This window comes from Gracilinanus agilis, chromosome 5, assembly GCF_016433145.1.
Source record: "Gracilinanus agilis isolate LMUSP501 chromosome 5, AgileGrace, whole genome shotgun sequence".
NCBI lineage: Eukaryota > Metazoa > Chordata > Mammalia > Didelphimorphia > Didelphidae > Gracilinanus > Gracilinanus agilis.
In genome coordinates this window covers 281,314,913-281,342,799 of record NC_058134.1, presented here as the reverse complement: position 1 = coordinate 281,342,799, position 27,887 = coordinate 281,314,913, and the positions used below count along the sequence as shown (strand labels likewise).

Genomic DNA, 27,887 nt, shown 5'->3' with positions numbered 1-27,887 from the left:
TCTTCTTCCTTTTTTTTTTTTCCCCTCCAAACCCTTATCTGCTGTCTTAGGATCAATATTGCGTATCACTTCCAAGGCAGAAGAGCAATAAGGATTAGGCAGTGGGGATTAAGTGACTTGTCCAGGGTCACACAGCTAGGAAGTATCTGAGGCCAGATTTGAACCCAGGACCTCCCCACAATGGGCCTGGCTCCCTCCCTGTCCACTGTGCTACCTCGCTGCCCCTCAAGGACACATTTGTAAATGGTGGAGAAACAGCTGGTGGATGAGGAGAGACTGTAAATGCAACAGAAACAAGGACTGAATCATGGAACAAGGTTTTGGAACTGAAGAGATAAACTGGACAGACTAAGAGGCTAACTTAGGGAAGACATTTTCCCTAAGACAGAGGGAAAAGAGGAAGAGGGAAGCCAAGAGAGAAATTTTGAGGTGAAGAGGAGGGAAATTGGAGGAGTTTAGCTCAGATGACCCAATCTTTTTTCTGAAAAGTAGGAGATGAGGCTGACTCTGCTGTGACTGGGGAGAGCGTGTGGAGTTGGGAATCTGAGGGGCGTAAGACAGAGCTTTTTAAAAAATCTCTTCTGTTCTAGTATCAGGCAATCAGGGTCACATAGCTGGGAAGTGTCCGAGGCCACATCTGAACCCAGGACCTCCCAACTCCAATCCTGGCACTCCATTCACTGAGCCACCTAGCACAGCCCCAAAGGACAGATTTAGAGCTGCCACTGAGGAGAGTAGTAAATACGGTGTCAGGGCAGTGTTGCTGAGCCATGTGAGGGCTTGGCTGATGGGGGGTATCTATCTGCAGTGGATGCAGTTAGTTATCTTGTGCTTGGTGGCTTGGGAACAAGAACAGAGGAGGCAGTGGGAGGAGTTTAGAGGTAGGGATTTGCTCAAGGTAGAGAGCAGGAAATCCCAGGGTCTCTAGGGTGCTAGTAGGTGGGCAGGAAAGTGTGGGAAGGCAGGAGGGGAGAAGGGGAGAGGTCGAGGACCTGGAGGCCTTGAGGAGGGGAAGCCCAGGAGATAGGAAGCAGTGGGAAAAGCTGAAGGGAAGGTGCTGGGCTCAGGGGAGGGAATTTCAGATATGCCCTCTTGGAGGTGGAACAGTTCTTAAGTCCCAAGAAGAATGAGGTGTGCCAGTGCGGCAGTGACTGATGGTAGAGGAAGAGTGTCTCATAGGTCTGGATGGCCAGTTCTAGGAAGGTGGTAGTCCCTTCAGGTGGGAAGGTGACCCTTGTGATGGGAAAGAGAGAGGCTTTGGGGAACCTTTGGAGTCTAAGGGCAGTTCCAGGAGGACTCTTAACCAGGACCCTTGAGGCACAGATGCAGTTCCTTTGTACAGCTGTCCCCTATGCCTGGAACATGCTCCCTCTTCTCCCCAGCCTCCTAAGAATCCTCTTCCTCCAAGATGTGAAGGAGATTCTCCAGCCTGCTTAATGCCCTCCTTCCTCAACTTCCTTGTACAGAATTGTTCTTATTCTCTATATACTCCTATGGGGACTCATTTTCTCCCCTGTTAGAATGTAAGCTCTTTTTTCCTTCTTTGTTTTTGTATCCCCAGTGCCTGTTGTAGTCTCTCACATATAGTAGTAAGAGTTTAATAAATGTTTGCTGAATGACTACATACATGGATGTGGCCACTTTTGTGGGCGGCTGAGGAAATTGAATGAGTCAGTATTCCTTAAGCACTCCCTGTGTGCCAGGCACTGTGTTAACTGAGGTTAGTTACAAAAGAGGCAGAAAGACAGTCCTGCCTTGCAGGTGCTTGAGGGAAACAAAATACAACCAGATATGCGGACAAAACAAGAATATTCAGGATAACTAGGAGATAATTAAAGGAGGGAAGGCTGTGGAATTCAGAGACACTGAGGAAGGCTTCTTGTAGATGGCGGGGTTTAATTTGGGACTCACAGGAAGCCAGTTGGTCAGTAGTCAGAGCCAAGAGGACAGCATGGTAGGCATGGGGGACAGCTAGAGGAATTGCCCAGAGTGGGGGCCATTAGCAGTCAGACATAGTGCTGAAGTACATGATGGCTGTGATGAGGTAGAGAGGAAAGCTGAGTCAGGTGCTAGAGCACTTTGGAAGCTGGAAAAGTGTTCTAGATGTGGGTAGACAATGGAGATGATGGTGTAAGTGGGTAACGGGAGGTTTAAAAGAAGGGATGCTGTCTCTTGTGGCATCCCCCCAAGTTACAGACTCTTTTTCTCTGGTGATGTAGAAGAGACTGCTTTCACAAGGTTTGATTTTACCTCACCTTATAGATAACTTTTTTTACACATTCTGCCCTTCCCTGTGCCCTCCCAGTGGTGATCTTGGCATCAGAATCTCATCTCTTTGGAGTCATCACCTTCTCCCTCTGTGAACTATCACGGGCCTTCTTCTGACCCTTACTTGAAATAGAGGGGCTAGAAAGTAGATGAAATAGGACCTCAAAATTAACCATCTGTCCTGGATGTATCATTACATTAATGGACATACCCCTAGCCCTGTGCTGGAGAGGAGACAAGACTGTGGGCAACAAGCCTGGCCCCTGTTTTTAAATGTTCTGCACACAGTAGGCACATAATCATTGTTTGCTGTGTTAGAGGAGAAAAGATGAGCCTGCACAAAACAATTGAGAGTCCTACCAGGCAGTGCAAGTGCCAGATTGAATGCTAAAATGAAAGCTCTTAGGTTCTGTGAGAGCCCAGAGGGGACTGAGATTATGGATACTGCTTATCATAGAAGAGGCAAGATTCATCATGATCTTGAAGAATGGACAGGAGCCTTTTAAAAAAGCAGCAGAAGAACAGAAATGTGTCATTTCCTGAATAATCACTTAAAAATTGTATTTTTTTATGACTATTAAGTTTAAAACGTTGAAAAATAAATCACATTAAAAATGTGGGCAGGGTTGGATATTGGTGTGTGTTTTAAACATGTGTGTGGGAAGCCGTATAAATAGCATGAGGCTAATCAAGGGAATGGGCATTTATGGCATGGTGGGGGATGTTTTAAGGTGATTGAGGTTTCCCAAAAGCAAACTATGATTTGTGCATGGGGAAATCTGACTACTTTCCTTGTAAGACAAATTGAACTTATTTTTATGTCCAAGTTAATTGGTTAGCAGTAAGTGAGAGCAGCTTGAAAGGGATGTGTGATTTTATTCATAAAAGGTCAATATAGCCATGCCTCTGAAGGCATGTTGTTTGTGCCATGGATATGGAGGGAATTGGAACCCGGGAAATAAATACCTCAGGCAAAATAAATATTAACTTTGTGTCTTTTGTATTTTGTGTCCCATAGATAGTGCTGTGTCAGAATAATATCCATAATCAGGCTCACATGAACCGAGTGGTCACTCACGAACTAATTCATGCATTTGATCATTGTCGTGCTCATGTTGACTGGTTTACTAATGTCAAACATTTGGCCTGTTCCGAGGTAAGTTTGACCTCTTTCTGTTGGGTTAATTTAATTCCTGACTTTTAGTTTTCTGAAATACGAGATCTTTCACAATACTCATATATTCAAGTATAAAGCAGATCATTAATTTTCTCTCATTTATTGCATTTTTGATTGATAAGCATCTATTTTCTCTCTCCCGTTTTCTTTTGAGCTAATTATTTGTTTTAAATATATTTTTACCAAGTTTTGTATTCAAGCATGTAATTCAGAATAGCTTCTTTTTAAAAAAATCTTTACCTTCTGTATTAAATTTTTATTTTTTATTTTCTTCCCTATTACATGTAATAACAAATTTCCACACAAGTTTTCCCAAGTTATATGATTGAACTTATCTCCCTTCCTCCCCTTTCCCCTCTTGGTGTTGGCAGGTGATTTGGTCTGGGTTATACATGTAATATCATGCAAAAGGTATTTCCATATTGATCATTTTTTTAAGTGAGTAATTTTATAAAATCAAAGCCTCAAAAGATAAGTAAAAAATCTTACACTTTTATCTGCATTCTGACTCCAATAGTTCTTTCTCTGGAGGCTGAGAGTGTTCTTTGTCCTAAGTCACTCAGAATTGTCCTGGATCATTGTATTGCCAATAATAGCTTATCTTCTGTCTTAGAATCAATACTCAGTATTGGTTCCAAACTGAAGAAGAACAGTAAGGGCTATTCAGTGGGGGTTAAGTGACTTGCCCAGGAAGGTGTCTAAGGCCAAATTTGAACCCAGGACCTCTAGCCTCTCACTGTGCCACCTTGCTGCCCCTTAATACTGTTTTAAGCATAATCAGGGATTCAGATTCTTGGTGCAGCAAATGACCGGTTCTTTGTATGGGGAAAACAGGGTCATTCTGGTCATTCCAGAATGTCATCTTTATTTGTGTCTCATACAGGGTCTCTAAAAATGGCATTTATTGAGCACTTTGACTTGTAGCTAAACAGGTGCCCACATCTGTGCACAGGAATGGATAACCTGAAAACATTGTCCTGATCGCGCATTCCCCAAGAGTTCCCTAGAACGTTACCCTTCAGTCCTCTGTATTGCTATGAAAACTTGCCCTAACGTTCTTGCCCTGATCAGTCGACACACTTTTTGGATGAATGGTAATGGTCCGAACCCAGTTATGGAGTGCAACTAGCCTGAACTCCCAACTTGCTCTGCTTGGTGTCCCATTCATGATGTGGACCTTACAGCCCTGTTTCACTCAATCTGGTGTTATTTGAGAAAACAGTAAGTGAGCTTATGTAGGTTGTTCCTGTATATAGACACATGTATACTTTACACATGCACCTCCAGGGTACAATTAAATGAGAGCGCTAGTCTTAATTAATGTGCAAATGATTTCAGGATCTCACAAATTTGCATACACCCATGGATCTTGCTTTCTAGATTCCAGTTAAAATTAATATGCAGCCCCAAATACATTTAATTATAAGCCATGCTATTTGGAGAGGAGACTGAAACCTTGGTGAAAACTTGTTCAATATTTGCCTCCCTTGGGTGTTGTGAGAATTAATGCCTGCTTAGCAAGTTAAAATATGTTAAATGCCTTCAATTCCTCGGAGTAATGAGGCTGTGTTGTTATAAAAACAACAGGAGTAGGCCATTCTGCTTGTGCCAAGCAGATGTCATGAGGTCTAGTGGCTGTTGCATCTGTGTGAATAACTTAAAACTTTTTCATATATCTCTTGGATTTATTTGGAGGTTCTCTGCTTCCTTGCATAGACAACATGGGGCAAACGTGCCCGAACTTTCAAGCTAGACTTCCACTTGGTAGAGCCACCTGGGGGGTGGCCCAGATTCTTCATGCTGGAAGGACTGGTTTGTTTTGTCTAGTTTAACTCAGGATGGGATTTCTGAGATGGGAGAATGGAGGAATGTCACATCTTCCTTAGGGGTTTGAGACACCACTTCATATTTATATTAATACGGTAATAGCAACACTGTAAAAACAAATCAATTTCAAAAGTATAAGACTTCTTTTCAATGCATTGACCTTCCATGATTCTAGAGGACCAATGATGAAGCATGCGCCCCACCTCCAGACCAAGAGATGGGGCACTTAGGGTACAGCATGAGACATAGAATTTTTAGACACTGCCCATAAGGGAATTTGTTTTGCTTGTCTGTGCATATTTATTACAAAGATTTTTGGTCAGCCTCCCCTCCAGTAGAGTTGGGGCTGGGGTGGTGGGAGAAAAAGTAGCTGTCTATTAATTAAAAAAAAATTTTTTTAAGACTTGAGAGGCCAGCTGGGTGGTCAGAGAGCCAAACCTGGACACTGGAATTCAAATGTGGCCTCAGATACTTCCTAGCTGTGTGATCTTGAGCAAGTTACTTAATCCCCATTGCCTAGTCCTTACTGCTCTTCTGCCTTGGTACCAATATATAGTATTGATTTTAAGATGGAAGGAAGGGGGCTAAAAAAAATTTTTTTTTTTGAGACACAAAAACTAGGTGCTTAGGGAAAAAAATTACAGAATCCAAGGGCTTTTTTTAATTGTCCGAAAGTCTTTGACCTAAATATGTGGTTTATGTTGAGGTGCAACCTCAAGCATTTTAGCCTCTGATGTTATAAAACACATTCATTACTTAAAGATCCCCAGAATGCTTTCTGGGTAGTTTCTGGAAGTATTTGGGTTTACAAAGCAGTAATTTGAGGTCTCACTTCTGGTTTTAGCAGATAATTGGCTATATCCAGACGACCCCAGAGTGAAATTTTAGAAGTAGAACTTTCTGATAGATGGAGATGACTTTGATAGGGGAAAGTGTCCTTCCTAAAGATGTTTGCCACCATCAAGGAGGATGTGCACTGTGGAACAGAGAGGGGAATCTTCTGATGCTTTTTGTTTGTGAGTGACCCTGCAAATTACACCAAATCCCTGGACTGTTATGGGGTCTCAGATGAGAACCATAATCACTTAGAAGTAGGACCAAGGGATTTCATGTTATCTATGGTTATTTTTAATGGGTTGAGACATAGTTTTGTATGTGTGTGTCGTTTTGTCAAGCAATGTCTTCTTTAATGGAGGCAGGGGAGGGAGTGAGTTAACTGAATATTTTAAGGTAACAAACAAATTTAAAAAAAAGAAGTTTATGGTTTAATCATACACAAATAATATGTGTAAAAAAAGCAAATTTCAACAAATTTAAATATATAAACATATGTAAATAAGTGGTTAAAGCATGTTTATTGGTCATGTATCATTCTAATATGAAGTTTGAGCCTATCCATCAGTACATATGACTTGAACATACACTTGAATAAAAAGTGGTCTTGGGCCAGAATTGGCAGGAAGAAGAAATGATTGGGTTACGTAATACTTTTATTGTCCTCAAATCTTTCTGAAACAACAACAACAAAGTCTTAAATACCCAACACACAAGAAATAACAGGGGCCAAGTGATTGCATGATTGACAAATTTTTTAAAAAGTTCATATTGATGCTTTTATTTTAGACATTCTTGTCATTTCCCAATACTTCTCCTTTATAACAAACAGGTAGAGATAAGCCAGACAAACTGATAGTATGGCCCTCAGGGCACACTTTAGTCTTCCACTTCTCTTTTGATAGAAATAAGTTCATCATCATGTTTGAGTGAATTGTCTACTTCATTTGGATGTTTGGCATCATCCAGACCCAGCCCTGTGGTTAGGAATTTTTTCTTCTTTTTTTCTCATTCTTTAAAGAAAAAAAAAAGCTTGTATAGTAATAGCTTATTCATTTGTATTTTAGGTTATAAGTTAATCAAGAAATATTTTCTGATATTTCCACATTAATTATAAAAATTATATCTTTCTCATTAAACAATTAGCTTTGGGGCCCCAACCCTATTTATTACATATTAACTATTTTTTATTTCATAAATTAGAGAAACCACTTTTTCTATAAATGCTTGCCCATCCCTCTTTACACTTTAAACCTTTTTATCTCTTAGCCTTAAATACATATTAATGTTACTAGTTGTACTATTTATTAATAGGGTATCAAACAGACAAAGACATAAATAAATGATCACAATAGCCAAAGTCACTTTGTAACCATCTCTTCACTTACTTCTCAATTCTGGAAACACAAACCCATGTAAAATTCTTTCTGGATGCCAGTTAAAGTCTCTCCTTAAGAATTCTCTTTATGCTTTTTGCATGACAAGGGCTAAATCCAGGTTTCTTGGGAAGTGGGTCCTCTGAGGCTTTCTTCTTTGTCTTCTCTTCAGCCCCTCCGAACGACAGCCCTCTTCTCCTTGCTCTGTCCTCATAGAATTACATTAGAATTGAAAAATTATCAGGGAGTTGCAACACTATCTAGTGTTGCAACTCCCTGATAATTTTTGTTTTTTATACCACGGCCACATCACAGCAACTCCTCCCCTCTCACAGAACCCTTCACAGGAACTGATAAAAAAAGCTAAGTGTAACAAACTACCCCAGAGACTACATTTGACTCTGCATGTACCACACCTTTCTACTCAGAATATCTCCCGATTTTTTTCCTCAAGAACTTCCTATGCAGACATGCTTTATTTTTAAAGTCTTACATATACAGTGTCCCCAGAGTCTTAATGCAGTCAGTCTTTAATAGCTTAAAACTTCTCTTAAGACTTTGACATTCTGTATTTTGGAAAAATGCAATAATTTTGTAAAGTTCCCCAAGAAATTTTTTAGAAATAGATGGTATATTAAAGATCTAAGGCAGCATGATCATTGCCTTCCCTTTTAATTGCCTTATATCTTTGTGCTAGGTTCGAGCGGCTAACCTCAGCGGAGACTGCTCACTTGCCAATGAAATGATCCGACTTAATTTTGGATTAAAACAGCATCATCAGGTAAGAAACAAAACAAATTGTCGTCAATTGAAAGAATAGGATTAGAAAAATGGTTAAGAACCTCCGATGAATGGGGTTTGAGAGACTTGACAGGGGTGTACGCAGACTGGTGAAAGAGCAGTTAATAGATGATCCTTACTGGCTCTCGGGAGAGGCTTGAAAACTTATGGACCAGGAGAAGAATAGATTTCTTGTGTACGTGTCTGAGCTTAGACAAGCCTGTTAATGAAAGGTTGCTTTAATTGAATAGATAGCCTATGTGTGTTCTCCAGGGTGGAGAGCAGGGAGTCACAGTTATGTATCTGGGATCCCTCACATCCTTCGTAGCCTCACTTTCCTCATCTGTAAAATGAAAGGGTTAGACTAGACGGAGAGACAGTGCTGGATTTGGTATTGGGAAAATCATGTTCAGATTCTGCCTTTGAAACTTCAGTTGTGTGACCATGCCAAGGCATATACCTGCGGGGCTTCAGTTTCCTCGTCTCTAAGGTGGGAATAATACTAACTCAATGTTCACTTCATAGGGTTGCTGGGAATCTCAGTTCTCGTAGGATATAGGAAATAGTATGCAAACTTTAAAGTGCTGTGTCACTCCTTAGCAGCAGCCTTCAGGGTCCTGTCCAGGCTGGACCCTTTGATCCTAGAAGGGAAGAGAGACCTGATGTTTCCTAGGAAAAATTGGAAGGGAGGGGATGGAATCTAGGGGTGCACAATCTTGCCGATTGGTTAGTACTAAGGAATGGAGACTCTCCTAGGAGATGGAATGTTTCTTTTACCTTATATTTGTGTGTGCCACTCAGCTACCTGTTTAGCAACATTTTTATTCCCAATTCTAGATACTACAAGATTAAGTTTCATACTCCGTTGCTTTTGCTAACAAATCCTTTTTGAATGTTTTGTGAAAAAGTGGCTTAGTTGCTGCTCAGTAATGAGAGGCCAGCAAGCTCTTCCTAAACACCAGTGAATCGAAAGCAGCTGGTACAGCGGAAGGCTGCCCGGGAAGGCATTTCCAGAATGTTGTTTTTAATCACCATAGGAACAGGCTTGTTTTGATCAAATTAAGAAATGAAGCTGGTGTCAAAAGGTTTGAAAAACTAAAACTATTTTTTGTGTGAAGTGTTGTTTTCCAAATGGGGGTTATGAGGAAACTTACTGGCTAATAAAAAAACAAACAAACAAGATAGCTGCATTGAAGAGACCATACACATATGTGTGAACTTAGAAGGATCTTATTTAAATTCTTGAGATGAGAACTATCGTTAAAGAAGAGAAGCCCGGAGGAGGCAACAAATGTTTCAGTGAATGAAACAAAGCTCTTGTTTTTCCTTTAAAGCCCTTGAATTAGCTAAGGCGATGCTCTAGTGTGTCAGACATGAGCAGGCATGTGGTATGGTGTGCCGTGAAGATTGGTGCCAACGTTCTCTGTGTAGTATGGAGGTGATCACAGTTTTATCTAGTGATATTTTAGCTTATAAAGTGCTTTCCCCCACCAATAGCCTTTTTTTTTTAAACCCTTACCTTCTGTCTTAGAATCAATACTGGATATTGGCTCCAAGGCAAAAGAATGATAAGGGCTAGGCAGTGGGGGTTAAGTGACTTGGCCAGGGTCACACAGCTAGGAAGTGTCTGAGGCCAGATTTGAACCCAGGACCTCCCATCTCTGGGCCTGGCTCTCAATCCACTGAGTCAGTCACCCAGCTCCTCCCCTCCCCCCCATAGCTTTTTTTTTTTTTTTTTTTTTGTAATTTTAAACCCTTAACTTCTGTGTATTGACTTTATAGGTGGAAGATTGGTAAGGGTAGGCAACGGGGGTCAAGTGACTTGCCCAGGGTCACACAGCTGGGAAGTGTCTGAGGCCGGATTTGAACCTAGGACCTCCCGTCTCTAGGCCTGGCTCTCAATCCACTGAGCTACCCAGTTGCCCCCACCTCCCATAGCCTTTTAAGGTAGATAGGGTCATGTTATCATTCCCATTTTATACAGGAGGAAGGGAGACTCAGTGACTTGGCCAATGAGGAACAGAGCCGGGATTCAAAGCTTCGTGTTCTGCCTCTGGGTAACTAGATGGTACAGGGGATGGTACACTGGGCTTTACATCAGCACATGGGCTGAACCAGGTTGAGGGTAATCAGTGGGCTGAAAACACATTGGTGAGTCAGGGTGGTCTCTACCCCAAAAGCATGAAGACTTGTCCCAGGAAATGGGAACATGAGAAGAGTCTTTTGTTCCAGTGGCCATAAAGGTGGCTGAAGCAGGTGCTCTGGAGTGAAGATGACAAGGTCATCCGCTGCATCCCAGGCCACAACCCGTCGGTCTGACTTCTGTTTTATCGCTGGACTTTGATGGCTCTGGAGGGGAGAGGGAGGCTGATGCCTTGGTGCAGCTCTGCCTCACTGAAACCCAATTTGTGCACAAGTCAAGACATCACTCTGTGACACCATTGGGCCTCTTTGAAAAAGGACAAGCAGCAACAACAATACATTTTTTTTTTTTGAGGCAAACAGGATAAAGTGACTTACTCAGGGTCACACAGCTAGGAAGAGTCTGAGGCCAGATTTGAACTTGGGAAGATGAGTCTTCCTGACTCCAGGCCTGCCCCAACAACAACAATACTGATAGCACCTGCCCTCCAGGCTTATTTTGTCCCTCAAATGAGATATTGTGTAAAGTTTGCAAACCTGAAAGCAATCTATAAATGTCAACTAGTGTTATTCATCAGTATATATGTTTGATAGAAAATGTAAACAGGAAATTGTTTCAAAAAATAAATTGGAGGCCTGCCTGTATTGCCTTCAGGAAAATACTAAGAGGCAACTGAAATCTCCTTACATTTCTCCCAGCAGCAAAGACACATTTATAAACAAAATCGTGAATGTTCTACTGGTGCTGGTGGCTGCGAGTTAAACATTAACATGATCAGGCTTGAGGTGGATGTGAGCAGACTAGGCACTGGGGGTACAAATACAAGGAATGATATAACCCCTGCTTTCAAGGACTTGACATTCCAAGGAGGGATACAACCCATATGTCTGTGAGTGGACACTGTGGCTGGGTAGTCAGGGAGGACAATAGCAGCTGACAGGCTCAGGCAAGCCCACAACCAGTCACATCAATAAGCATCTCATCTTGTAAGGCAGCTAGGAGGTGCAGAAGATAGAGCCACATTTGAATTCTAGAATCTCCCTTCTCTATGCCTGGCTCTCAATGCACTGAGCCACCTAGTTGGCTCTGCTTTATGCCTTTTAATGTACTTTATATACATCACCCCATTTGGTCCTCACAACAACCCTGTGAGGTCAGTGGTATTATTATTCCCATTTTCCAGATGAGGATTCAGAGAAGTTAAGTGACTTTTCTTTCCTGGTTTCCTTAGTTTGTCATAAATTGTAGATGTAGGATTTTAATATTTAAAGTCTGTCATGGTTGTAGGATTTATAGCCCAAGAGAAACCTCAAGGATCATCTTAACTACCTCTGTTATTTTACACAAGGGAAACTCAGGCTGAAGAGGTGACATGTGATACGTGGACCCAGAGAAGTCCAGAGTAACCTAGGGAGAATTAACAGAAGTCCTCGGCTTCTCAATCCACTACTGTATGTGCCATATGGTGCAGGGAAGACAGTTGAGGACTTTCCAAGGTCAAACAAAGATTATTTTGAACATATTAATGTGTAATCTGAATTCTGGAAAGGGTGGGAAATGGTGACTCATGCTTTAAAGAGGGAACATTCTGCCTGGTTCTGGCAGATTGGTGACAGACAATAGCAGTGTGGACCAGAAGCCAAGAGAGTGGCCAGAGACAGAGCCCAGATGGAGAAGGATCTTTGTCTTCTGAAGACCAAGAGAAGTGTGAAGGAGATATTTTGTCCTTGGGCAGGGAGGTAGACTCTGGAGAATGGTCATGACCCCTCTGCGTCAGAGGTTGAGAGGGAAAGGAGCACCTTGAAATCATTGCTTCACTTCTAACTCACTTCACATGAAATCCTTGTGATTTATTTTAGCTGCTTGGACTTTATCTCCTTGAAATCCCCTCTTGGAAGATGTGGTTTGTGGATGCGCATTGATGATGTATACTTACTTGCAGTGGACATGATAGGAAAACAGGGATCTCTGGAGAAGAAGGAAGATTGGAGAAAAGTTGTGATAATATACCCAGGGAGAGGAAAAGCCCTGGAAAGTGGAAGATCCCCACTTTTGGCATGAGGCAGGAAAAATCTCAGGTTTGGGAGCCTGGTGGGGAGAGCCTTTTATCTAGTGAGTGGTCTTTGTGCCAGGGGGCAGATTACCCCATTTTGTTGCAGGCATAGTGGATAGAGCATTAGGCGTGGAGTTGGAAGATTAGGGCTTGAGTCAGATTCATCTGTCTGTCAGTGTATGACCTGACCAAGGGTCTTTTCCTTCTGGATCCTCAGTTTTCTCATCTGTAAAAAGGACATGGTATGATTTTTTTGTGAAGATCAAATGAGAATTATGTAAAACTTTGGAACAATAAAATTTTTTACTTTTTGTTAACTATTTTCATTTTCAAAAAACAGATTTTTGTCTTTTTTAAAAAATATTGTTCACATTTCCTCTATATCTCGCCTCTGCTTACTTCCCAGGGAGCCATCCCTTATGACAAATAATAGAAAAAGAGGAATGATTATGGAAATATGTTTTGCATGACTGCATGTGTATCATCTGTATCAAATCGCTTGCTTTCTCAGTGAGAGGGGAAGGGAGGGATTAAGGGAGAGAGAATTTAGAACACAAAATTTTAATAAACAAATGTTAAAAATTATTTTTATATGTAACTGCAAGTTACATGTATTAAAGTAAGTTTAATACAATTCTCTTGTGAATCAAAGGAAAAAAGAGAAAAAAGAAAAGTTCGGTAAAACCTGCTTAGCAAAACACGTTGGAAAAATGACATTACTTGAAATGTTCCACTCCTCTGGATCATTGTTTCTTAAGAGGAATTTGGGAGAGGTCTTCTCATATCTCTTCTTTGGGACTAAATTTGTTCTGAATAATTAAGCCCCATTCAGTTGTGCTTCTTTTGTGTGTGGCATTCTATCCATTTTCATGTGTGAATTGTTTTCTCATTTCTGCTTTTTTTGCTTTCCTTTCATTGGTTTTTGTTAAGCCTTCCCTTCCAGGGGGCTTCTCTCTATTCCTTACAGAAAAGTGATTCTTAACTGCAGTTTGTTTAGCCATTCTCCAGTTGATGGGTCTTTATTTTGTTTTCAGTTCTTGATAAAGATTACTAATTAATTGATTACTGATAAGTAATTGTCAGTAAACTTTGGAGTGACCCTGTTATAACATGTATCTAATATATTCCATCTATCCACCATTCTATTTATTAGCCAATACCAGATTGTTTTGATGATTGCTGCTTTATAGTACAGTTTGAGATCTGGTAGTGTTTGGCCACCTTCTTTCATTTTTTTTTTTTCATTAGTTCCATTGATATTCTTGACCTTTTGTTCTTCCAGATGAATTTTGTTATTTTTTTCTAGTTCTGGAAAAAAATTATTTGGTAGTTTGATTGTTATGGCACTGAATAAGGTAGAATTGTCATTTTTATTATATTAACTTGGCCCACCCATAAATAATATTTTTTCAATGTTTAGATCTGATGTCATTTGTATGAAAAGTGTTTTGTGCTTGTGTTCATATAATTACTTTGTCTTGGCAAGTATATTCCCAGGTATTTTATATTGTTTAGAGCGATTCTATTTTATTTATTTATTTGTTTGTTTTTTAAAACCCTTAACTTTTGTGTTTTGGCTCCTAGGTGGAAGAGTGGTAAAGGTGGGCAATGGGGGTCAAGTGACTTGCCCAGGGTCACACAGCTGGGAAGTGTCTGAGGCCAGATTTGAACCTAGGACCTCCTGTCTCCAGGCCTGACTCTCAATCCACTGAGCTACCCAGCTCCCCTTAGAGTGATTTTAAATGGAATTTCTCTTTCTATCTCTTGCTGCTGGACTTTGTTGGTAATATATAGAAATGCTGATGATTTCTGTGGATTTATTTTGTGTCTTGCAACTTTACTAAAGTTATAAATTAGCAGTTTGAGAATTTTAACCAAAACTTTATATCAGTGTGCCTGTTTGTACATTTAGAAATGTATTGGTCCAAGAAGGATAAGCTAGGTAGCAAAGTGGATAAAACGTCAGACTTGGAGTCTAGAGGACCTGGGTTTAAATCTTGCCTCAAACATTTCCTAGTTTTGTGACCCTGGACAAGTCACTTAACTCCAATTGCCTACCCCTTACTGCTCTTTGGCCTTAGACAGAAGGTAAGACTGCGTCTCTCTGTGATTAGAAAAAATGAGTTCTAAATGAAGTTTTAAATTTATGGTTATATAATTTGGGTCTGGGACAAAAACAAATACCCAAGAAAATTTTCTTAAAGGATCTTTTTAGTTTTTTTTTCCCCCTCTTCTTAACATCTCTCAGGGGAATATTTCTTTTAGACTGCTCTGAGTAGAGTATCAAATGTCATTTTGTTTTCTTAGTAAGCCTTCTTGTTCTCCTCAGACTTGTGTCCGAGACAGAGCTCTTCGTTCCATTCTGGCTGTTAGGAAAGTTAGCAAAGAAGAAGCCCAGAAGGCTGTCGATGAAGTTTTCGAATCCTGCTTTAATGATCATGAACCTTTTGGAAGGATTCCACACAGTAAGAATGATGCCAAGCACGCCCATCGAAATTTTCAGAACCGAGATCGTTATTATGCAAATGTGTGAAGACCATGGGGGTCGTCTTGTGTTCAATAATTGCAGTGTTCATGGAGAAAATATGGTTCATAGACTTATATGTTAAAAGCCAAAATTAACATGGAAGTGTGGATCCTCATACAGTGGAGAATTTACTTCCATTATCAGAGAAATTAAGAGCAGGGCAGAAATGAAACTGCTTTGGATTTTTGGATATTTTTAAACCTCAAGGCAGAGACTTCCCCTGCCTTTTCTGCCTTCTCAGAGGTTAGTATTTGTGATATCTTATCACCTTCTGGCAAATAAATGACATTTGAATTTTTTAAAACCGTGGTGGTGGTGGTGGTGTTCTTTAATACATGGGATTATTTAAAAATTTGTTTTAAAACCCTCCAGAGAGGTACATTGATTTCTTTGTGGTGTGGAGGGAGGGAAAGGGGGGGAACACCAGGAGTAGAATTTCTATTTTATAAGTGAGTTATTATTATTTTATATGAGTTATTTTATATATTGTTTAATTGATTCCCTCTTACTTCCCATATGTCTCTTCAAGCCTCCCCCACTCTCCCTGCATCCATCCTCTTAGCTACGTAACTGCTCACTTTACTGAGAAAACTGAGACTTGCTTTGTGAGATCCCTCTTTTCTTCATCTCAGAACTCCTTGACATCCCTTCTGCTTTATTTCTCCAAGTGACTTGTCCAAGTCCTCCTTGAAATGCTATCTGAAGGGTTTAATGAAGAAATGAAGGGAGCCCCTTTGGCATCACTAAAGTCTATTGGTGACTTTGCCAGTGATGAAATTTGGACTCAGAAGTACAGATCTCTGTACCTAAAGGTCAGTAATTCAGGGTTTATAAATTTCTGCTATTCTAGTTAAAGCCTCATCATGCAGAGAAAGTGGGTTTTCAGCATAATGATTTGGAATTACATATTTTCCTCTTGTAGCAAATTAATGGATATTTCTTACTTTTAGGGCTTAAAAAACAATGAATTGGGACATCACTTAAAAAAAGTATAACTGTGAGTTCCAAAAACAAAATAGTTGAAGTGAAAAGATCAGAGAGAGGTAGGGACCATTTTGAAATTGTCTTTGTTGAAGGAAGCAAAGACTGTTGCACTTTAAGTGCTCCATAGGATACAGATTTAGATCAGGAAAGGATCTCAAAGGCCATCTAGTCCAATTCCCTGGGTTTACAAATGAGGGAACTGAGATAGATATAGGTTGGATGACTTGCCTTCCTTCACTTTTTTTTTTTTTCTGCTTATATATGTATTCCCAGCGCTTAGCATAGTTCCTGGCATATAGTAAACTTCTTTTTTTTTAAAGCCTTTACCTTCCATCTTAGTATCAGTATTGTGTATTGGTTCCAAGCAAAGTAGTGATAAGGGCTAGACAGTGGGAGCTAACTGACTTGCCCAGGGTCACACAGCCAGGAAGTGTATAATAAACTTGTAATAAATGCTTGGTGACTTGCCTTGCCCAAAGTCACATGGGTAGTAAATAGCAGAATCAGGATTAAACTCACATTCTTTGATTCCATATTGCCTAACCCTTGTTACTTGTCTGCATTAGGATTGATACTTAGGGATTCTAAAACCAATCTCTTTCTCTCTCCCTCTCTCTCTCTCTCTCCCCTTCTCCTTCTCCTCCTCCTCCTCCTCCTTGTTCCCCTTCCGCTTCCTCTTCCCCTTCCCCTTCTTCTCCTTCTCATTCCCCTTCCCCTTCCGCTTCCTCCTCCTCCTTCTTCTTCCTTTCTCCCTCTCCTCCCAAACTTTCTCCCTCTCTCCTCTCCCTCCAACTTGTTGCAATTCAACCAATATAATTGAATATAATTGAATTGTCAAAAGTTTTACCTTGGAAGTTTCTTAAGCATACAACCCAGACTCTTCTACCTCCTATAGTGCTTAGAAGTGTATTCATTTGAGAATTCACGAGAGTCCTCAAGCCCTTGACATGAATGATCACTTGTCAAGGAGCAGGAGATCCTGTCTGACATTCCTTACCAGTGCAGCTGCTATGTTGATGACCACCAGAGTTACAAGAAAATGGATGCGACTAGACCGGGAGATTGAGAGGCCCAGTTTCTAGCTCCAGCTTGGAACCAAACTGACTTGTAGGTTTTGTAGAAGTCACAGGGTCCATATTGGGTCCTATACACCTTCCTAGTTTTGCTCCAGATTTAGGCAATTTACTCAGAAGTTGTGAAATCACTTGTTGAGCTGAGAGGCATCCCTGACTCCCATGCCAGGTCCTTCCCCCAGAGATCGCTGTTCCAGGTTCAAGGTAGTCTGTGGATCCAGTTCATTCAAAACCACAATTTACCCCTCCTGCCCTACAAAAGCATTTAATGAAATGGCAAGGTGAGAACAGTAACAAGAAGGCATTCTTCCTAAATTTGGGGCTCCCTCTGCCACAAATATGTAGCCAGTGGGGAGGAGTGGACCCTTGGGGATTGAGTGTGGGGAAGCACATTCATAGGGAACATTTGGCCAGGAGGGGCTCATACGTAGGGAATACAGAAGTCTAGAGGGCATGTGTGTAGGCAGCAAGGTAGCCCAAAGGCAGTAAGATACCTCTTCCTGGCCTCAAACAGTCTGTGACCTTGGGCATGCTTCTTAACCCTGTTTGCCTCAGTTTCTCATCTGTAAAATGAGCTGGAGAAGGAAATGGCAAACCCCTCTGATATCTTTGCCAAGAAAACCCCAAAGCGGGTTATGAAGCATCAGGACACAATTGAAACAATTGTACAACAGTAACAACAATATAGAGGGCCACATGTGTAGGGAAAACATGGGCAGGACATACATCTCTGCAAAGATAACTTGGACTCTGATGATGCCAGGTGCTCTACTATCTGCTGGACGGGGAGTCTCTCCCTGGCAGTTGCTCCAAATGGATGCTCTCTGCTAGATGCTGTGTCACTGGACAAGCCATTCTGCCGAGTGCTGCAGTCCCGGTGACTGACTTGAGCAGAATTGTTGGCCTCTAGGACTCCTGTCATGTTCTTTCAGTTCAAAGCCTTTTAAGAGAAGCAGTTCCACCTTAGCCTTGGAACAGTCTTAAGACCTCAGTGTTTTCCTTTTCCTAAGTGAACTTACTGTCTTTTTGTCTCTTCAGAGACCTTTTAACTCCCCTGCAGGAAATTCTCAGCCCCAGGTGCCTAGTTCTTTAGAACAAAGAGCAGAAATACTTTTGGCTAAGGATCCACGGCCCTCAGCCTGGTCCATCTTTGCTTTGGCCCAGGCTTCTTGGTAACTGGCTTTTGTAGTCTGTTGGCCAACTCACTATATGTTGCTCATGGTTGGCATTCCCTATTGTTTCCTGATTAATCTCTTTTACTGGTCCAGCCACATTTCTGGCTTTTTAATGTGCTTATATGTCCATTCAAAAGACCTAAAGGGGCTTTAGACTCCTTCTTATACACTTTTGACTTGAATTTTCCCCATTGGTCTAAAAGAAAGTACATGTGCATATGTGTGTATAATAAAATATATAATATATACATACATATATATATATATATATTTTATATATCATCTCCAACAAAATCCAGCTAGAAAGAGACATTTATTTGAGGAGTATAAGCCTCCAAGATTTGCCTGGTTGCTATATGAATATAACTGCAGAAATAGACCTAAACAAATTGGAGAAATGCTAATTGTTCATGCCAATAGAATAAAATAATGTGGCATTACTACCAGAATTAATTTACTTATTAATTATGACACCAATCAAACTCTCAAAAGAATTATCCAAAGAGCTAAAAAACCCAAAACAAACCAAAACCAAATTCAGAGGAGGAAAAAAGGTCAGGAATCTCAAGGGTAATGATAAAAAAAAAGTTGGAAGGAGTCTATAGGCATCAGATTTCAAACTACCACAAAATAGTAATTATTAAAATATNTACATACATATATATATATTTTATATATCATCTCCAACAAAATCCAGCTAGAAAGAGACATTTATTTGAGGAGTATAAGCCTCCAAGATTTGCCTGGTTGCTATATGAATATAACTGCAGAAATAGACCTAAACAAATTGGAGAAATGCTAATTGTTCATGCCAATAGAATAAAATAATGTGGCATTACTACCAGAATTAATTTACTTATTAATTATGACACCAATCAAACTCTCAAAAGAATTATCCAAAGAGCTAAAAAACCCAAAACAAACCAAAACCAAATTCAGAGGAGGAAAAAAGGTCAGGAATCTCAAGGGTAATGATAAAAAAAAAGTTGGAAGGAGTCTATAGGCATCAGATTTCAAACTACCACAAAATAGTAATTATTAAAATATTTTGGTACTATTTAAAAAAAAGAGGTTGTTCAGTGGAAGAGATTAGGAACATATAGAATCAAACACAGTGGCAGAGCATTTAATAAACCCAGTTCCTGGAGCAAGAACTCACTACCTGACAAGATTCTGTGAGAACAACCTGGATATAGTAGCCTGACAAAAATTAGGTTGGGACAACTCTTTCATCATAAACCAAGGTAAAATTCCAGATGGATACTTGACTAAATATAAAAGGTCTTATAATAAACAAATTGGAGGAGCAAGGAAGACATTTTAGAGCTAAGAATAAGAGAATGATTAATAATGAAACAGGTGAGAGAAAGGGTCACACAAGACAAATGGACAATTGTTATGATCTAAAATTGAAAAACTTTGCATAAATCTAATGTAAAAATGAGGATACGAATTTGGTATCCTTTTTTGGAATGCAAGCTCAAGTCTGTAGGACTTTGTGGAACCAAAGTATTGTAGAACATGGAGATGCTTAACTTTCATTTCGCTCTTGGCTTGTACTTCCTCTTGGAACTGTTTTTACAAGGGAAAGGATAAGGGAGGATAAGGCTGAAGAAGTTTTTGTAAACCTGGAGGATGACAGACAATGATATAACTCCTGCCCCTGATTGTGATTCTGTCCTGCAGAAAAGACTGGTCCTGTGCTAGAGTAGAAAGAACACTTGGAGTTGGAATTGGAAGACTTGGGTTTGAATTTTGATTTTGCTGTTTATTTTCTGAGCAGCTGGGTGGCTCAGTGGATGGAGTGCTGGGCTTGGTTATCAGGAAAATCTGGCCTCAGACACTTACTAGCTGTGTGACCATGGGAAAGTTGCCTCAGTTTCCTCATCTGTAAAATGAGCTGGAGAAGGAAATGGCAAATGCAAACCACTCCAGTATTTCTGTCAATAAAACCCTAAATAGGAGTCATGAAGAGTTGGATATGACTGATAACTGAACAATAATACTTACTCTCTACCTGGGTTCTAAAGCAATTAAAGGATATGTTCTGATATTTCCTTGCAAATTAATAGAAATGCATGGTCTTATGTATTAATTAGCTTGGAGCTCCTATTCTTTTTGCAAATAAACCAGAAAAGCCTCTTTTCCCATAAGCTTTTGCTTATCTCAGTATCAAACCTTTTGGCCTCATAGGCTTAAACTACAACATTGTGATTTATAACAAGTTCATGCAATTTATAACAATTGTAAATAATAAAAGAAAAACAATTATTTACAGTGCATTATAAAGAGTAAAATTCCCAGCCCTGGTAATTTCTCTTCAAAACTCTTTAAAAAATAAAAGAAAGAGGCATTGAAAAGAATACTGTTACCAGTGCTTACATGGACTCTTCCTTATCTGTAGAAACAGATAGAAATTTTCTCAAGAATTCTTTGCAGGATCTCTTCTTCATAGCATATGATCTGCACAAGGTAGTAATTAAATTTAATGTCCTCATGACATTCCTCCAATCATTCTCAAAGGTGATGGTTAACTTCATCTCTAAGGAAAAATGTTTTCTTAGTTTCTTCTCTCTGAGTCTCATGCAGTCTCTGCTATGATAGTTCACTAAGCTTTATGGGAATTGAGGGAACTCCACTGACTCCATCTTTTGACTCACCAGAGCTAGCTTGGTTCCCTTTCTATTCAATTTTCAATTATTCAAATTCTGTCTTGCTAGAAAACTTTATTTAATTGTAGGAACTGGAAGAAAATCTTACTGCATTGTTTGAACCCAGCCCTGCATGGCCAGGAAACTGGACCACCTCTGCCTACTGTTTAGAGACCCTTAACTAACGTAAGTTTTGTTGACCAGAAAGTGTTTTCTCACATTGTACATCTCAAGAAACATCTATGTCTCATCTGAAAAATGGTCCTGTGCTGATCGATCAGTTAGTGCTTCCATGCTCCTTTTGATTGTTGATTTGATTTTGATTTTGATTTGAAGTATCTCCTGACACTTGAGGAGGGGAGTGGAATACTGCTTTTTCTAAATTTAGGGAACTATACCTGTTCGCTCTCTCCTCCTCAACTTGGAAAGTCCTTAATCTTTCCTCCAATAAAAAATCAGATTCCCTAATATTGTATTGTTTCCTTTTAATTAATCAGTTTTATTTGATTAATTGTTTTTAATGCATAAAAGTCCGTTTCCTTCTGTATTCAGGGTCCAATTCTAAGCTAAGGAAGTGGCTTGGTCCAGGATTGTTAGGCAATTGGTATGTGTTGCTTGATAAATCAAAAGTTTGGGAAATTGAACCTTTGTTTCTTTGTTTCTTCAGTCATTTTATCTTTCACCTGTTACATTAGCCTCTTTTTTTTAGAGATCCAGTAACAGTGTTCAGTCTCTATGAAAGAGGCTATTTAAATTGTGGCGACATTGCTATTTCGTAATCACAGAATTTAGAATTGGAAGGGAGCTTAGCAACCAGTTAGCCCAACAAGTACTGGAAAAGAATCCCTACAATAGTAAACTTGACAACCTCTACATAATGGCCTTCTGGAAAGGGGAATCCACTTGCTATCAAGACAGCAACTTCTAACTTTGCACAGCTCTAATTTTTGAAAACTTTCCCCTTGCCGTTAAGCCTAAATTTGCCTAATCACAACTTCTACCATTACTCTTGGTTCTGCCCTCTGATGCCAAACAGAATACGTTTAATTTCTCTTACACTTGGCAGACTTTCAAATACTTGAAGACAGCTGTTGGACCCCAGCCCCTTCTCCTTGGGCATTCCTTTTTCCAGGCTAAACATTTCCAGTTTCTCCAACTGAATTTCATATGGCAGGGGGCAAAATCTCTTCACTGTCTAAGCTGAACTCCTCTAAATGTTCTCTACCGGAACCAACACAATACTCTGGACCAGTTTTGATCAGGGCAGAATTTACAGGAAATATCTCGAAGTTATGTGTCTCTTGAGGTAGCCTGAGAATATTAACTTTTTTGCTTCCACATCACACTGATAATTCATATTGAACTTGTTTTCCACTAAAACCCTCACATATTTTTTCAGTCAAACTTCTATCTAATTAAATGAGATAATATTCATAAAGTGCTTATCCCAGTGCCTGGGACATAGTAGATGCTTAACAAATCCTTATTTCCACCCCCCCCCCACTTCTACAGTCTGCACTCATGAAGTTGATTCTTTTTTTAACTCATGTAAAACTTAAATTTTTTGTCCACATTGAATTTTATTTAATAGGGTTATGGCTTTTGAGCTAAGAGGACGTTGGATTCAACAACCTCATCTTACAGTGAAGAAACTGAGACCCATGGGCTAGTAGTAAAGGACTTGCCCACTGTGTGGTCTTTGGCAAGCTACTTTATATTTCTGGTACTTATTTTCCTCCTCTGTAAAATGAGGGTGTTGGACCACTACATGATCTCTATAGGTCACTGCAGATCATAGGTCATGGATTGTTGAGAGGTTATATAAAAACATTAATTAGTTTTGCAACAATTTCTGAATGTTTAAGGTACTACTATGCTGATTCCAAAAATATTTCTATAAATGTAAATTGATTTTAAAGGATGATTTCTGTGCTACTATTATTAACATATTCTATTAAATGTGGAAATTCTTACAATTATCCACGATAATATACTTTAGGGCATTTAAAGAAAATGAAGGCTGCTCCCCTATCAATAAAGTTAGGATATGAGTTCAATTAAAGATCACGAACCTTAAAGATCAAGTAATTTGACTTAATTGCATTAGCCAAATTAATTTGAACCAGCAAGTTATTTTCAAGACTCAAGAAGAAGTTATTATTCTTCATTAGAGCAAGATAAATGGGCTACCTTGGGACTTAGAATTGGGCTTCTCTTTATGACAACACATTGGAAGTTGAATTCTCTGTGGTGAAGGGAATCTTTCAGCTAAGGTTCACCAAACCTGTCTTGATTAATTTTTCCAAAGCTCATGATGAGCTTTACTAATTATATTTTCATGGAATGATGATTAGTTTCACATTGTTGAGCAACCTGCATATTGCCACTTCAAGCTCCAGTGGACCAAAGTGGTTTAAAAAGGCCTGATGGAAATGAACTATGAACAAAACTCCAAATATGAACTAAACTTGTCATGTTAGCCTCCATCTTTATATGCTTCTAATGACGGGCTGTTGGACGTGTTGCACGTGAAATGTCTCATTGACAATTTTCACAATAACCTTGAAAAGTAAGGCATTTGGAGACCAAAGCATAGAGCAATCATATAAGTCACTGTAGGTCACATAGCATTGTCTCTGCCATGCCAGGTAGGCTGAGTAACTTTTTTATTTTCTTTTCCTATCTCCAAACAGAGTATTTTAGTATCAAAAGGTCACAGAATTTTGGATTGGAAAGTTTCATAAATAACCTACTCTATCTCCAACATCAAAAAAAAGTTTTTTTTGCTATTTTGAACTTAAACACAAAAGGGGACATTTCTATATACAAAGAAGAAAAGAAAGGAGTATGTATGCAATCATGTAATCACAAATTTCTATTGTTTACGATTTGTCTTTTTGAAAAAGTGTTCTATAAATTCAGGGTTAGTTCCAATGCTATCTTCCTTTCTGTTCTCTTTGGTGCATTTTAAAAATGCTTCAATGACACTCTTTTCTTTTCCCACCTTGAAACCATCATCACTAATCTCTGTCCCCAATACACATACACTCACTCACTCACTCTCTCTCTCTCTCTCTCTCTCTCTCTCTCTCTCTCTCTCTCCTTTCTGTGACTCTCTCTCTCTCCCTATCTCTCTCTCTCTTTCCTCTTCTCTCCTCTCCTCTCCATTCTTTCTCTCTTGAAAGAAAACCCTTAAAATATTCTCTTGATAAATGAACATAGCAGAGCAAAACAAATCCACACTATGGTCATGTCTGAAAATGCTTGTTTATTTCCGTACTTCTTGTCTATCACCTCTCTGTCATGATATTGGTAATTATACATTATTATTAATTTAAGCTCAAGGCTGGTTTCTATTTCCTTTAACCTTGTCTATTTTATCTGTCTTATTTGAGATAAGAATTGCTATTCCACTTTTTTGGATTTATCAGAAGCATAATGAATTCTTCTCCAGCCCTTTATTTTAACTCAGTCATTATGTTTCACATGTGTTTCTTGAAAATAATATATTGTTAGAGTATACTTTCTAATCTATTCTACTTTCTCATTTTGTGGCTTAGTTCATTCTATTCACATTCATAGCTGTGAGTGTGATTTGTGTATTTCACTCCATCATAACCTCTTATACTTTCTTTGCTCCCTGCACCCCTTTTTATGAAGTAGGTGGTGAAAGAGAGGGAAGGTGATCAACAACAAGTTATTCATAAATTAAGCAGTGTGCTTCCACATCATTACCCCTTATCGCTCTCTTTCTCTGGTTGAGACCTCTGTCGTTGGTTCTTTTTTTCAAAATTATTTATTTTTAGAATATTTTCCATGGTTACATGATTCATGTTCTCTTCCTCCCCTCTTCACTTCCCCTTCCCAGAGCTGATAAGCAATACCACTGGATTATACTGTATTATCACTCAATACCTATTTCCATATTATTCATTTTTGTAATAGAGTAATCTTTTTAAACCAAAACCCCAAATCCTACACCCATATAAACAAGTGATAAATTGTATGTTTTTCTTCTGCATTTCTACTCCCACAGTTCTTTCTCTAGCTGTGGATAACATTCTTTCTCTCAGGATTGTCCTGAATCATTGCATTGCTATTAGTAGCAAAGTCTATTACATTTGATAATCTGCTCCTGGTTCTGCTCATTTCATTCCACATCAGTTCATGGAGGTCTTCCCAGTTTTTATAGAAATCAAGCAGTTCATCATTCCTTATAGCACAATAATATTCCATCACCAACATATACCATAATTTGTTCAGTCATTCCCAATTGAGGAACAACCCCTCATTTTTCCAATTTTTTGCCACCACAAAAAGCCTGGCTAGAAATATTTCTGTTCTGTCATTGGTTCTTACCATTTCTTTCCTTTTAATACTCCCTTTATGAGCTTCCATCCAAAGTTGAAGTTTATTCTTTTGTGACTATTCCCTCTCTGATTCTACCCGTCTACACCAATCTCTCTTTTTCCATTTGCCTCTCTCCCTCTCATTCCCTCTTCAACTCACAATTGTGTGATTCAGATGATGGTGAGGCTCATGAGATACCTTTTCCCTTCACCATTTCTTCTGTGTTTATATATTCTTGTATAACCCAATTATGAGGAGTATTAAGGTTTTCTCCCTTATTTCCCATTTCTTTCCTAGTGTATTCCTTTTCTCCATTCCTATTATTTATTTTTGTAAGAGTCTCATCATTATTTAGCCCCTTTCCTATGCTCAAATATATCTTTTGAGCCCTCTGCAGGCATAGTTCTGTGTGGGCTTCTACCCCATAACTTGGGATGTCCCAGTCCAAGTGCTGCCTGTTCCATCCTCAAATCCATGATCAAAGTGGTCAAAGTGCTGCAGGTTTCTGAGGCTTTGTTTATTCTGATCTTCTTACTTCCCCTTGGTATATAGCATCACAGGCTTAAATCTCTTGAGCATCTCAGGTTTAAATGTTAAATAATGTTTGATTTATTTACCAGTATTCATGTAGGTTTCCACTGTGGAGAGGGCTTACAGTTTTTTTGGCTATGTTTTTTGTACAGTCTTGGGTTAAATGAAAGGGCTTAATGTAGTTTCTCCTCCTTAATCATTCTTTGGTCTAGTACCATTTTTAGATTTTTGCTAGTGTCCATGTGAGATCATTTGATTTATCATCTTAAGCTGAAGTCCCCAACCCCCTCCTTTTATTTGAAATTAAGTAACTTGCCAACAGTCACAAAGCATCTAGTAGAGATAAGGTCAGAACTTGTCTCCAAATATCTAGTCTACTCATTCAAATCATCATGATACAGTACAGTGGGTGCTGGATTTGGAATCCAAGTACTTGGGTTGGAATTTTTGCTCTACTTCCTATCTATATGACCTTGCTCAAGTTACTCAAACTCTCCAAGCTTCTCCTTCCTCATTTACAAAATGAGATAGATTAGGTATCTTCCAAGTCAGTCCCCTTCAACTCCAAATCTATGATCTTACAATGCCTTCCATTGTATTCTGCATTACATAATAATCTGAATTTCCTCTCACTTTTTAATGAGATTTAGTCTTCTTAATTCCACTTAATTCTAGTGCCTGTGCTCTGTTGATTACTTCCAACTCATCTTGTATATTGCTCATTTATAGTGTTATGGTAGAAATTACAGAAATATAAATGAATTTAAGTATAGGTAAAAGTTGGTTTGAAGAGGCTAGCATTACCACATGCTAGAAATTCTAAGAAGAGATTCTGGAATGTGGGAGGAGAGATTTTGAAGGAGCAACTACCAACAGGGCTCTTCCTGTCTTAGAGCTGAGAGGAAGAAGCTTATCTCTGCTGATCCTGTTTCTGCTAGCCTGTGTGTGAGAGAAGGGAAACCTTTTGATTTCTTTGGGAGTACCTTTCCTCACCAGAAGAAACCATCCTTAGGAAGATCCTACAGACTCTCAACCCTGACTAAAAAAACAATGTGGTCCAGAGGCAGTTGTTGGTGTGAGGGCTGAGGGTCAATCTCAGATCTGGCCCAGCTGGGTTGAACTCTAACATCCAGAGTTCATCCTTTTCATCCTGAAACCTGTCACATCCTGATAACCAACCAGAGAGGATTTATAGTGTCAGGAAGAATGGAGAGGGCTTTTTGGGTATTAGCCAGAAGCAGGAAGGTTTTGTAGGGAGCCTCAAGAAACAGAAGCATCCTCCTTGTGGAGGACTTAGAGGGAAGTGGGAAGTAAGAGAATTAGTGATTAGGGCATCCTCAATCCTCCCTATCTCTTACTTACCAATAAACCTGTTGGTTTTTACAACAACCGCTCGAAAGACTTAGTTGCAGCTGGCCCAGTGTAGAAAGGCACAGACTGCTTTACTGCATTAAAAGGGGACTGAGGTATCATCCACCAACCTCAGTGTACCCCACTATTATAATCCACTATTTCAGTAGACAGTTGTTTGCTTGTGTTGTTGCCTTTGTTAGGCTGTTGGCTTTTCTTTGTATTTCCAGAGCTTAGCACAGTGCCTGGCACATAGTAGGTGCTTAATGAATGTTTATTGACTGACTTCCTTGTTGTTCCTATCTCCTATGAGTAGACTTTCTATTTTTACTATAGTTAAAAAATTCCCATTTTTATGATTTAATTAGTGCTACCTATTGCTTTATGAAAAAAAAACTAATCCAAAGAATTTGTTATTAAATTGCCCACTAATTATGTAACTTTTCTTTTAGGAACAAATATAATAAACCTCTTATCTAACCAACCCTGTTTATTCAAAGTTTTACTACACGGCAAAGAATTGGAAATTGGGGGATGTCCATCCATTGGAGAATGGCTGAACAACTTGTGGTATATGTTGGTGATGGAATATTACTGTGCTATAAGAAATGATAAGCAAGATGAATTCAGAAAAAAGCTGGAAATATCTGCATGAACTGAGGCAGAGCCAAATAAGCAGAACTGGGAGAACATTGTACACAGTAACAGCAATATTGTATGATGATCAACTGTGAAAAACTTGACTACTCTCAGTCCTAAAAGACTTATGGTGGGGAATGCTCTCCACC

The 27,887-nt window shown here is 39.3% G+C and overlaps 1 protein-coding gene and 1 long non-coding RNA gene across 3 annotated transcripts in view; both read left to right on the top strand.

Moving 5' to 3' along the window:
* The window catches only part of ATP23 (ATP23 metallopeptidase and ATP synthase assembly factor homolog), a 131,641-nt gene extending 116,352 nt beyond the window's left edge, over positions 1-15,289 (top strand). For both annotated transcript variants that reach the window (XM_044677969.1, XM_044677970.1), the window contains 3 exons: positions 3,287-3,424; positions 8,180-8,263; positions 14,788-15,289. In XM_044677969.1, coding sequence (XP_044533904.1) covers positions 3,287-3,424; positions 8,180-8,263; positions 14,788-14,991 — 426 coding nt within the window. In that variant the 3' untranslated portion in view covers positions 14,992-15,289. The remainder of the gene's footprint in view (positions 1-3,286; positions 3,425-8,179; positions 8,264-14,787) is intronic.
* A 371-nt stretch (positions 15,290-15,660) lies between these two features.
* Positions 15,661-27,674, top strand: LOC123249658. Its single transcript, XR_006506394.1, has 3 exons — positions 15,661-15,797; positions 20,958-21,054; positions 27,552-27,674. It is a non-coding gene; the product is annotated as an uncharacterized LOC123249658 (long non-coding RNA).
* The last annotated feature ends 213 nt before the right edge of the window (positions 27,675-27,887 follow it).